At 34.9% G+C, this 13,288-nt stretch overlaps 2 protein-coding genes across 4 annotated transcripts; one reads left to right on the top strand and one right to left on the bottom strand.

Annotated features, from left to right (window-relative positions):
- The first annotated feature begins 3,831 nt into the window (after positions 1-3,831).
- Positions 3,832-7,819, top strand: LOC110729250 (interactor of constitutive active ROPs 4-like). Of its 3 annotated transcripts, none has more exons than XM_021908976.1 (3): positions 3,832-4,115; positions 6,227-6,295; positions 6,433-7,819. In XM_021908976.1, the coding sequence occupies exons 2-3, from the start codon at positions 6,282-6,284 to the stop codon at positions 7,580-7,582; spliced, it is 1,164 nt and encodes a 387-aa protein (XP_021764668.1). In that variant the 5' UTR covers positions 3,832-4,115; positions 6,227-6,281; the 3' UTR covers positions 7,583-7,819. The 3 variants fall into 3 exon arrangements, with proteins under 3 accessions (XP_021764668.1, XP_021764669.1, XP_021764670.1); XM_021908977.1 differs by having other exon boundaries at positions 6,224-6,295; XM_021908978.1 differs by lacking the exon at positions 3,832-4,115 and adding an exon at positions 5,886-6,080.
- Positions 7,820-8,140: 321 nt separating this feature from the next.
- LOC110729249 (cationic amino acid transporter 8, vacuolar) lies at positions 8,141-11,729 on the bottom strand. The gene has a single exon (XM_021908975.1). The coding sequence runs from the start codon at positions 10,213-10,215 to the stop codon at positions 8,380-8,382; it is 1,836 nt and encodes a 611-aa protein (XP_021764667.1). The 5' UTR covers positions 10,216-11,729; the 3' UTR covers positions 8,141-8,379.
- Positions 11,730-13,288: the final 1,559 nt, after the last annotated feature.

The raw sequence follows: 13,288 nt of genomic DNA, 5'->3' as shown, positions 1-13,288 counted from the left end.
CAACAGCTTCCTCATAAATAATTGCTGAAAAATCCTCATGAATATTATGATCCTCATACTCACTATTGGAAATATTCATGACCTTCGGATTCACAAACAAAAATACTTCTTTAATGAATTTCACATCTCGTGAGACAAAAAATTCCTTTGTAGTTAAATCAAACACTCTCCATCCCTTTTTACCAAACGAATATCCCATGAAAATACATTTGCGACTTCGACTAGCAAACTTATCTCCGTTGGTTTTCTGATTGAGCAAAGCATAGACACCCAAAGGTTTGAATCGAGTCAAATAATGGGGGTTTGTCAAAAAGGATTTCAAAAGGAGTTTTGTTCCCCAAAAGAGGAGTTGGGGTATGGTTAATTAAATGAGCGGGAGTGAGAATACACTCTCCCCAAAAATAAATAGGTAGTTTTTCTTGAAATCTCAAGTCACGACTAACATTCAATATATGTTTATGTTTCCTGTCTACTAGCTTATTTTGTTGTGGAGTTCCTACACATGATGTCTGAGACAAAATTTCTGTGGCTCTAAAGTAGTCAAGTAAACAATTCAACTCTGTCCCGTGATCACTTTGTACTACTTCAATTGTTTGAGAGAATTGTCAATCAACCATGTTAACAAAAGTCATAAACATTTGAAAGACCTCTAATTTATCAACAAAAAATAAACCCAAACTGCTCTTGAATAATCATCTACAATTGTAAAAAAATAATAAATTCCTCACGACGAAACATGTCGATATGGACCCCACAAATCACAATGAATTTTCTCAAATATTCGAGATGCTTTATTATCACTTAAAGGAAATTTGTCTCTAGGATGCTTAGCATACAAACATACTTCACAACCTGTATCTAAATGTTCTTTGCTACCAAAAACATTAGGAATTAACTTAACTACTTTTTCTGAAGGATGCCCAAGTTGACGATGCCACAACTCCAACTTTGATGTAGCTTTAACATTTGACACTTTCGGTTTGCTAAAATAGTATAGTCCATCTCTTCTAGTTCGCATTCCAATTAGCTCCTTCGCTTGGTCCTGTATAGCACAAACATAAGAATCAAATTGGACAATAGTGTGTAAATCATCATTAAGTTGAGAAACAGAAAGTAAGTTGCAACTCAAATTCGGAACATAAAGAACTCTGGTGAGAGTAATTTTTTTCGATTAACAAACGGATCCCACCAAAGTGGCTATTACTTTTGCACCATTCGGTAACCCAACAGGGCATTCAATATTATTTGTATCAACTAGACAAGAACTTTCTCCGGTGACATGATGAGTCGCGACGGTATCAATAATCCATGATGAAACATCAAACTTACCGGTCAATATATATTTCAGAATTTGAGCATTACCAACCCCCACAATAGCCTTCCACTGTTCAGGAGTAAATAATTTCCCCAAAGCCAAAATAGTAGAAGAATTGGACGCGAAGACTGACTGTCACTAGTGGCTGCATTGGCACAAGGCTGACTACGACCCTGCTCCTGACGTCTACTCCTTGGCCTACCCACAATCTCAAAAAAAGTGGGTCTCAGGGTGCCCTTTCTTCTTACAGTAGCCGCACATCTGCCCAACAGCTAGAGGCTTCGTGACCCGACTTGTGGCACTTGGTACATAGTGGTTTGTCATAACCCCTACCTCTTCCATGCAACACACCTGCCGCATCAGCCCCCGCACGCATAGAAAAACCAACAGCCTCGGTTGGTATGGTGTCCACTTCCTTTTTTGACAATCAAACACGCTCCTCTTGGGTTACCAACTGGTAGGCTCTGCCAAGGCTCGAAAGTGGATCTTGATCTGATTGCGTAGGGAAGAATAAAAATCTGGATATAATCCCATAAAAATCACGTAACTTTGCTTACACTCTCCACTCTTCAAGTAAACGATCGCAAGGACAATCAGAAATATAGCAGGAAATTAATGGCTCATGATGATCCAACTCTTGCCAGAAGGAGTGTTTGACCATAGTAAATGGAAATCGGCATTGCCTTTGTTTGTTCACACTTGGCTATCGAAGACCTTAATTATTGAATTCGAGGGCCATTAGTTTGTGCGAACCTCTGTTTCAAGTGATCCCAAAACGGTTTTGCTTCCCCGAACTTCGACAAAGAGGACTGTATTTTGGGAGTAATTATATTTGATATCCATGATATTAGTATAGCATTAATGGCTGTCCAATTGGACTTAGTGCATGGTGGTGACGGAGCAAGAATTGTTCCATCCAAGAACTCAAATTTGCGGCGGGCATCGAGAGCGGTTTGATGTCTGCTGCCCAGCTATCGTAGTTGGTAGAGTTTAACTGAGTCGGTGTAATGAAGTCCCCGGTCGGTCTTGTGATCCGAGATATAAAGGGGAATTTGGTTTGATTTCGGTCGGTGGTGGGGGTGGCGTGGAATATCATCACTTGCCATTGAATATGATTCGTTAAAACTTCTGGCTTGATACCACGTAAAGAGGTGAAACTTTTTTGCTTGCCTTCTCATTAACACAAGCAATCAATATATAATACACGGCCTCAAGATTCCTAATTCTAGACAAACTAGGAAAGCTAGAAAATAGGAAACAATGAATAATAATATCCTATCACAGCAATATCTTCCTAAATATAGACAAACTAGGAAAGCTAGAAAATAGGAAATAATGAATAATAATAATATCCTATCACAACAATATCTTCCTAAATATATGATATTTCCAAAAGGTTTCCTTAATATATCTTTATAAGGGTGAATGTTGAATTTTTATGAAATAATCAAAAGGTTTAATTTTTAATTAAAGAAAGTGTAATTGTTGAATTTTTTAAGGAAGGTACTAAATGCAGGTATTGTTTTACCTAAATGTAGGATAATATAATTTACAACAAATTTTATATTTCCAATATTACCCTTCTTTATTCTAGTCAAACTAAAAAAAAAACCCTTGTTTTAACATGTTGCTACCTTTCACCTTAATAACTATTTAATCACCCATAACTCATTCCATATCATTTAACTTGTAAATCATATCTCATAAGTTTTAATGTTTAAGCATTCATCCACGGTTAGATATGGATGATGATGAGCCATATTATAATGATTTTTGTACTATTAAGGTTGACAATTACACGATATTCAGCAATTGAACCCACCCTCCGTATTAAATTTTAGATGCCATAGATATCCTACCGCTAAACCATTCCAGGACTTTAAATGAACTACCGTAAAATCTTCGGGGCCTCCCTTTTACTACCGGCTTTGATTTCCGGGCCTCTTCATTGCCTACCGGCATGAATTTCCAAGGCCCATAATGAAAATAAGTCAATAACACCTCATGGTTGATGATTTTTAAGATATTCAATTTCATAATATTGCATTGATAAAGACCATAAAGTTAGACTCTTTCATTGATTAACAATTCCAACCTAAAAAATCCAAAACACGAAGAATATATTTCCTGGATTTTCATTGCTTTTATTCTACATCTTCGATCTTCTGAACAAAATTATCAAATTCATGAGTATACTATATGTGATAAGAATTTAGCAATGTAAGCTGAACAGACTTTAATTTTTCAATAATAAAAATTAAATTAAGTTGGGTTATAAAAGGGTAGTATAGTCCTTGGTCATTTTATAAATTCTGCATTTAGGTTATTTTATATTGCATTCACTAATTCTGTTTTTAAATTTCTAAGGAGTATTTTTTCTAAAAGAAAATAAACACAAAATGGTTTTTGCTATTAATCACAACGGTAGAAGTAAAACTTAAAATTGAAATCATTTACGGAGTAGAATTCAAACAGGTGCTCCCAAGTTTGAAAAACGGACAAAAAGACAAGAATAGTAGCGACGACTGACGAGTGAGATACTATGCACAGTAGTAAATGTTTAGTTGATTTCCCAATAAATTTTAAATTAAATTTACCCCATTTGTCTCCTCTCCATTTCCACTCCTTTAATTCAAACACTCCCCCCCCTTCTCCTCTCTCTCTTCTGTCAATTTCAACCTTTTCTTCTTCATTCTCCATTTCTTTCCTTTTTTCTGGTATCTCTTTATTATTTATCACGTCAATTTTCACTCACTCTCATTCTTCTCTCATCAGAATTTAACATCACTTCATTTACCAGGTTTGTTTAATTTTTTTCCCTTTTATATTATTGTTCAATGTACGAGTATTATTCTAGCTTTATTATTCGGATTTAGTTGTCACATTACTAGTTTAAATTGCATTATTAACGCTACAATGTGTTATAGAGGGAGAAAGTATTGAAGATCTGTGAGAATGAAATATTTAGTGTTTGTGTTTGCATTTTGTTTTATTTGTTTGCTTTTCATTTTTCAGTTGCACTACTTTTTGCTTTGTGTGCCATTTTCTATTGCCTTAAAGTTTTTTATTTATAATTTTTTTAAAGTAATTGGATCTTTGGCTTACCAATCTTTGGTTTATGGGATATTTTATTTATTTTGTTTACTAAACAACTGGTAGGTTGACCATTTTTTCCTGCAGTTTGTTCTGTGAATTTCTGGTGTGACCCATGAATGTACATTTGCATGTTCACATAATTTATTTCCAAAAATGTGTTTTCCCGTAAATTTAAATTACCAAATTGAAGGAATTTTAGAGTAGTAATGGGGTTGATTTAATTTTTTTGTTCTTTCGTCAAAAAAAAAAAAACTTTTATTTTGATTTTTTATTTATTAAATTTGTTTTTTTTTTTTTTAAAGAGAAGGTTAAAAAGATTAAAGGGGTACAAGATTAACTTTAATTAATTTGCGTTACTAATGATAGTAATATAATTGTTAATTGAAGGTCAATTGAATATAATTGTTAATTGTGGTGGGTCATATCATATGATTATTCATGATTAGACTTTATATGTAATCAGTAATCTAGTTGAATATGTTACTCAGCATTGCTCCCATCACAGCTCTAGTGAATCAATACAAATTCAAGCATTACAGTATAATTTCCATATTGAATAATCTCTTTTGGCTCATGTAGTCGACCCTCCTATGGGATTAAGGTTGTGATTGATTGATTGATTAATTGAATTTTGCATAATATCTTTAGTTAAGATAAAAGAGAAACGAGAATTTATGTTTTCCATATTGAATAATCTCTTTTGGTTCATGTAGCCGACCCCTCCTATGGAAGAGGTTGTGATTGATGGATTAATTGAATTTTGCATAATATCTTTAGTTAAGATAAAAGAGAAAATTGTAAAAGATTCTCGAATAACTTAGAGCCTTGTAATTAATTATGTAGGGGTTTAACCATGAGACTACTTTTGGGATGGAGAAAGTATAATGTTAAGTTGTTAATCCATTCAAAAGTACGAAAGTCATTGTGCTGATTGCTGAACACCTCAACAACTATGAGTTAAGTACTTCAATAAGCAGAAAGAGTTTCACTAAGGCATATAGTAGACCCTTCGTTGTTGCCTCGAATTAAGAAAGAGTTGTAATTTGGCTATCATGCCTTCAATTCATTAGTATAGTAGGGTGCATGCTTACCTTGGTTTGAACTTCATATAAATTAATTCATACTTGTATACTTGTGTGACTTATTTTTTTTATTGAACAACAGTTTATAGTATATTCTATTTTCGCATCATAATTTTTGTTTATTAATTTTTGTATATTCTGAATATGCTACATCAAAATGTGTTAAAAAATAAAGGCTAATGTTGCCTGAGAAAGTGAAAAGAGCTTTTTCAGGTATTTTTGTTGGTTGGGTACTTGGGTTAAAGGACATCTTTTGAGGAGCAAAACTGTTAATTTATTTAAATTTTAAAAATGTTTTTAAGATGGGTCTTTTGTTGGCTTTTGCTCTTTTCAAAAAAGTGACATTCCATTATGTAAAGAAAAGGCACCTATTATTGTATTTAATTCTGAGCATGATAAACTCTGAGTGATCTCAAGGTACTCAACTATGTCTCAAAATGTCCAAGGAACATACTGTACATTCTCGGAGATAATTGGCATTACTGGCGGATCTTGGACCAAAAAAATAGAGGGGGTGAATGTTTTCATGTAATTCGCATGCAATTTTGTGTTGAAACTATTCCTTTCCTTGCATTGTTTGATATGAGGTGAATTGATATCATGCATTTCAATCACCTCTTTTTCCTTGTTCATGTTATTTATTCTGTTTGCATATGCTGTGTGTTTAGAGTTACAGATTTCTTGGTCCTTCCAACGATGTTTTACAATTTTGCCATTGTTGATCGTACAGCAGATTATCGATTAGGGACAGCTTTGCTTTTCTAGTTTAACTGTGCTACGTGGACGACATGCCAAGAGTGAAGTAAGATATCTAATTCTTCACGTCAAGCATTTTTAGTTGATCTAATCTAGTTCATATGTACTTTATAAACCCAGCACAACAGCAATATAGATGTAAGAGTATTAATTAATGTTTGGGGATTGTGTTTTCTTGAACAGAGGTACAGAAGGGCCTCAAAGGCCACCGCCAACTATAAAAAATCCACGACATCTTCGAACCTCCAGCTCTGATTCTGATCCTCTTCATCATCGTTCAATCACAGAAAGAAGCCCCAGGATTGGGGACTATCGTTCCCCAAGGGGAACTCAGTCAGAGCCAGTTTACCAAAAGAAACTTGGTACCCGTATTACTGATCTAGAAACTCAACTGGTACAAGCTCAGCATGAGCTTAAGAGTCTGAAACACCAGTTATCTTCTGCTGAAGCTGCAAGGAAACAGGCCCAAGAAGAACTACATAAGAAGGGTAGCATCAAGAAGCAGGTCACAACTAGAAAAGTTGTTGGGCGAGCAAAGCCTACTGCTATTGCTGCAATCCCAAAGAATAACTCAAGGGACAAGCCCGGAGATGAAGTTCCTGAAGTCGTTGATCTAGAAACAGATGTATTTGAGGTCCCGGTGGAGAAAATGTTGGTTGAGCCCAAGACTGAGGTAAGTCACTGTTCTGTTGGGGAGGATGTGAAGGAGACCAAGTCAGAAGATTCTTCAATATCAGAACCAGAAAAGCCTTCATTATGTGATGAAGCAGTCTCAAAGAATGAGGAGATGGATCAAATCAGAGCCGAGATGGAAGAGAAAGAGAAAGAAAAACAAGTGGTAATTGAAGAAAACCAGGCACTGAAGATGCAACTAGATGAAGCAAAATCGGAGATAGATATGGCTCAAAAGAGAGAAGAAGAGATGGCATTAAAATTGAACCAACTAGGGGAAGATATTGAATTGAGCAGAGGAAAAGAATCTCAGGTAAAGGAGAAGCTAGTTGAAGCTGAAGCAGCCAAGGAATTGTTGGAGATAGAGATGAAGAAGATGAAGGTGCAAACAGAACAATGGAGAAAGGCGGCAGATGCAGCTGCTTCCGTGCTTGCTGGCGGGGCAGGGACAGGGACGAAAGGACGTATTTCTGAGAGGTGTGCTTCCATGGATAATCACTTCAACAGCATTTTTGAGCCACCACCCATCACTGGGTTCGGTGGTTACCTTGGATCACCAGGGGCAGGTGATGATCCAGATGACAGTTTTGGGGGAGGTAAGAAAAAGGGTTCTGGGATAAAGATGCTAGGGGACTTGTGGAAAAGGAAGGGCCAGAAATAAGTCTGATGCTTGTTTGTGAAGGCCCCCTTAATCTTGTGGGTGTTAGTGTGTTACTACATTTGTGAGGGCACAATGGTTTCTTACCATTTTCTAGATTTTGTAGTTATTATAGTAAGCCTTGGAATTAGATTCATATTCGACGTTTTGTTAACTTTAAAACTATGACTTGGATATCATTGTATTGTTATCTCAAGCATTTTACATTTCGTGGAAGATTGCAGTCCTGCTCCTGCAAAATCTGTCATGTTGATATTACAGTAAAAGCAATTTTAAGCAAATTGCAGGTGAATTTTTTTGGGTTTAACGATCATATCATGTCTAACAGTTTGCAAAGCAATGCCAATAGAGGATGCAAAAGATCGTCAGTTGCATATCTTGAACTTCAAGTTCCAAATTACTCTTTTGTTCATTCAAAATTAGCAGTCATTGATAATTAAAAGAAATCGTGAATTATGATTAAGCAGGTGAGAATTCTACCAATCCATGGAAGATCAGATCTAAGTATCAAACCAAAGGCCATATAAGTTTCAAAGCATAATGATTTATGAAAGTTGGCAACAAAGATAATGATTAATATGCCACCATCATGCAAGAAACAATGAGGTATTTGAATTAAGATTATTCCAAGTACAATGTAATATATATGATCTTGATTTTAATAAAATACGTAGTGAATCAAATAAAAACTAGACATTTGAACTATAATTGCTCTAAATGATCATTCATAAAGATCACTGTACAGCTAATTGACCTCCATTATATTTAAAATTCTAGTGAACGAATTTAAATGGTTTGCATTATAGCTTCCCTTGATTGTTATTTTCTTTTCCTTCCTCGGCCTTCCTTTCCGTCAATTCATGATGAGCAACATCATAGGTAGCATGCACACCAACAAAGAGATAATATAGCAGCATTACCGCAGTACAGATGAAGAACCTTAGAAATGCCTCGTAACCCAATGATCCTATAAGAAATATATTAAATCCAATCGACAATGAGGGCAACCATGGGACTAGAGGAACCTCCCAAACCTTAGGAGTTTGCTGTTTTGGCAGTAACTGCAATGCCAAAGTTGCGACAAACCAAACAGCACCACACACAGAGTAACCAACCCAGCTATGCTTTACGTTCCATAATACTGTTAAGCCAACTGAAGAGATCATTATGAAAAACAAACATGCAAGAAATCTGTATAGCCCTTGCTTTGGTGTAACATCTGCAACATAGTAACGTCTGACTAACAAAGCCACAGCCATAAGCATAAAAATGAAGAGTGTACTGAATGAGAAGACACTAGATAAAACATCCAAACTTGAAAAGAAGGCAATCACAGCACTGAGAATTGTCACAAGCAAAGTAGCATTGATAGGAGTTCTAGTTTTCGGATGAATTTTAGCAAACCACGGAGGAATCATATGAGATCTAGCAATTTGTGTTGTATAACGAGCTTGCCCAAGAGAACCTACGAGCAAACTCGTAGTCATCCCTTTAAGAGCAATAATAGACACCAAATACTTGGCCCATTTCATACCAATCTTCTCAAAAACAACAGTGTAAGGTGCATTTACATCAATCTCAGTATACTTCTGCATCATAGTCAATGTCAATGACATCAAACAATATATGACAGTAATAATCGACATCGATCCAACCAGCCCAATCGGGATATCCCTTGAGGGTTTCTTAGTTTCTTCAGCCATGGTAGCAACCATATCAAACCCTGTATAAGACCAGTACACAACAGCAGCAGCCTGAAACACTCCTTTAGCCCCAAATGGAAAAAATGGTGTTAAATTCTCAGTTTTCGAATGAACAAACCCAACCACAATGATGAAAACAATCACTAATGCACTCAACACAGAAGCTAACCAATTCAACAATGACGTCCGCCTAGTCCCGGACATAGCAATACCATTAGCAATCAACAGCACAATTACAGCAATAGGATCAAGCAGATTAAACCCTTCAGCAAAAGAATCAACTCGAATTCGCAAAAAATCAGAATCATTCTTAATCATACTAGCAAAATAAGAAGACCATGATCTGCCTAATCCTGCAGCACCAACAATAGCTTCAAGCAAGATATTACTAGCAGCAATAAAAGCAATAAAATCACCCAATTCAATTCTAAGAAAAGAGAAAGAACCGCCAGCAACAGGAATTTCAACAGTAAATTCAGTGTAACAAAAAACAGATAATAATGCAGAAAACCCAGAAATTGCATACGACAGTAAAATTGCTGGGCCTGTATGATTATGGGCTTCTTGACCCGTAATACTGAAAATACCCGACCCGACAACTGACCCAAAACTCATCCATATAAGATCCCACCATGTTAAACATTTGTTCATGGGATTTACACTCTCTTTCTTCAACTCAACGAGTTCGAAAGAATCAGAAGAACGACTCAATAATCTGTCTTTGAGACGTGGGAAAATCTGGGAAAGTGCAGATTTGTAATCTGAGAAAGAATTGAAGGAAGTTTCTGGGAAAAAGTCGTGTTTTTTCCATATCCAATAGCTTGAATTGGGTGATGATTGTTCATCAATGGCGGCTGAAGAGGACGCCATTAGAAGTGGGGTTTTTTGAGGAGAAAGATTTGTGGGGTTTTGGGATTTGGGAATTTGACTCATATTGAAAGGAATCAAATTTATTTATATATATAGGTTTTTATTGGACTTTTTGAGACAGAAATTTCGGAGTTTTGAAATGAGTCAAAATTTTGTGAGAAGATTATTGCCTTATTTGGACTGTTAAGAGTCAAATTCTGGGTTGGAGACTGGTGTTTTGTGTGTGGTCGTGTTTTATTCGGCCCGTTTCACGTTTGTAACGTGGTTTTTGTATTTTGAGTTTTGTATGTTGAAGTGGTAAGTTTTATAACCTCCGTTACATATTAGTTGTAACTTTTGTCAAAACGAAGTGCTACATATTAGTTGCAACTTTTCATTTTTTTTCCTATTTTAGTAAGTTTTTTTAAAATAAAAGTACAAAAATACCCTTACTAAAGAACTTATAAACACATTTAACTATCTAAATCAGATTTCATTACATTCCTAATCTAACTCATCTAACACATAAATTAAAAAAACAATTCAATTCCAAAAATCATTCAACTACCAAGAATATCAGAACACGACCTTCTCATCGTCGTCGCCGCCGCATCTAACCACCATTGTCCCCGTCGCTGGCTCGCTGCTGCATCCACCACCACCTTCAATGCTGTCGCTGCTCATCACCATATTCAAAGTCGCCGCCTACTCCTCCAGTGCTCCTTACTCACTCCCCCCCCCCCTCTCTCTTTTAATAGTGTAGATATGATGGTTTGAGGGGTAATTGGGCTAGTTTGGGGTTGTTTATGGATGGTTTGGTGTGATTCAAGGTGAGGAAGGGTAGTTTTGGCCTGGGTTGCTTTAGGGTGAGTGTGGGTAATCTTGGGGCTGATTGAGAGTGGTGGTTTTGGGGTGGTTTATGGCGAGTGTTGGTGGCTTTAGGGAGGTTCGGCTGTGAGGAGTTGGTGTCGATGTGGTTAGAGTTGAGAGGTGGTAGTTTCGAGTCGTTTGGGTTGAGAGGGGGTGATTTTGGGTTGTTCGCGTTGCAGGGGTGGTTTTAGGGTTGTAAGATGGGTGGTCGGCTTGAAATGGGTGGTTTCGGGCTGAGAGGTGATGATTTTGGGGTTGCTCGGGGTAAAAGGTGGTGGTCTTAGGGTTGTTCGGGGTGCGTCTGGGTGGTTCAGCCTTAGAGCAGGTGGTTTCAGGCTGTGAGATGGGTGGTCTAAAGGTGGCTGCTGTTGAACGTTGGTTGTGGTGTGGCTGCTGTTGTCATTGTTGGTCAATTTTTTTAATTACCTCCACTTTCTCACTCCTACCCTTAATTTACTATACTTTAATTCATTAGTGAACTATTATGAAATTTTGTCTTAAAATCCGTGTCAAACTCAAAGTTGCAACTAACATGGAAGTAGTATTAAATGATTGAAAATATTGGGATGACGACCCAGGATTATAAGATGTTGCTAAAAAAATAAAAATAAATAAATATTGGGAGAGGATAATGGACTTTGTATCCAGCCAATATTCGAGTATTATTCAAGGCTGAATTAGTGGGTTGTTATCATTTTTTTTTATAATAATAGATTCTTAGGCCCTATTTGATTCACCTTAATTTTGTTGAACTGAAATTATTTTTATTGAATTTAAATTATTTTTACTGAACTTAAATTATTTTTACTAATTTTCTATTATAATTCTTCTTTAAGAAAACTGAATTTTACTGAACTGAAATTAATATTACTGAACTGAACTTATTTTTACTGAACTGAATTTATTTTTTACTTAATATTTTTTTTTAAGGTGAAAAGATCAGGGTCTTATTCTTCTAATTGTCAAGTAATTATACACTAACTAGTTTTGTGCCCCGTGTCGGGTTGTTTATTATTCCGTAGTATTTAAGATACATTTTAAATCTATATGTCAAATTTTAAAATATATTGATACAAAATTAGTTAGCAATTGATGTGCTTTTGTGACGATTTGCTATATAGTAGTCATGTCATGACATAAAAAAAATTAAAAATTAGCAAAACATAAATTTAATAAAAAAATAAAAAAAAAACGTTCAAAGCCTGTTGGGTTGATCCGAACCCAAAACTTTGGCAAAGGGTTGAACATTTCTTGGCCGTAACCTAAAGTTACCCTATTTGAGATGATTCATGACCTCAGCCTTTTTGATAGGTCTATGTAGTAATAAAATTATATTAGATTGTAAAGTATATTATTTTAACCAATTAGTATATATATTTGATGTTATATATTTTGAACTATTTCTTTCGCTCCAAAAATACTATGATATTTAAAATAAATTTATATAATAATTTTTAGAATTATAATCTAAAATATTTTTTGACTAAGATTATACTTTAAATTGTACATCTGAAATATTGGTCTTTTATCGAAAATAAAACTCTAAATTAACAATCTAATATCATATAACTAATAACTAAAGTTAAACTTTTAGTTAGGTCACGAGACAGCGACACTTGACGTTCCAACTTTTCACCAAGTGTCGCGCCACGTTGGATAGATTTAAATAGAATTTATAAGATAAAAAAATTAGCTTAGAATTATATTTAGATAAAATTTTAGGATAAAATTGTTAGTTTAGAGTTTTATTTTCGATAAAATACCAATATTTCAGATGTACAAAAATTGAATTATAATTTTATTTTTTTAAAAAATATTAGATTATAATTCTAAAAAATTATCATATAAATTTATTTTTTATATCATAATATTTTTTAGAGTGAAGGATTTAATTCAAAGCGTAAAACATCCATTTATAATATATATTAATCGATTAAAATAATATACTTCACAATCTAATAAAATTTTATTACTATGTAGACCTGTCAATTAGGGTCGGGTCATGAGTCATCTCTGATTAGGTCACTTCAGGTAGAACTAATTTTGTATCAATGATATATTTTAAATTTTGATATATAGATTAAAAATTTATCGTAAAATACCATAAGTAACTCGGGCATTGCACGGGGCACAAAACTAGTATATATATAAAGAGGAGTTTTTTCCTGAGTTTTTAGAGAGCCACATATAATTTAATTTTATCAGCGCGCCATGTAGGATAATATATTTTAGTGGTAGCCAATTAAATACGAGATTATTAATTTCTTTTAGAACTAAATAATTTAGA

Source organism: Chenopodium quinoa, unplaced genomic scaffold (genome assembly GCF_001683475.1).
Source record: "Chenopodium quinoa cultivar QQ74 unplaced genomic scaffold, ASM168347v1, whole genome shotgun sequence".
NCBI classification, from domain to species: Eukaryota; Viridiplantae; Streptophyta; class Magnoliopsida; order Caryophyllales; family Amaranthaceae; genus Chenopodium; species Chenopodium quinoa.
This window is presented reverse-complemented; position numbering and strand designations above follow the sequence as displayed.

What these genes read in the sequence shown, in the direction of transcription:
- LOC110729249 (XM_021908975.1), bottom strand. Translation starts at nt 10,215, where the DNA reads ATGAGTCAAATTCCCAAATCCCAAAACCCCACAAATCTTTCTCCTCAA.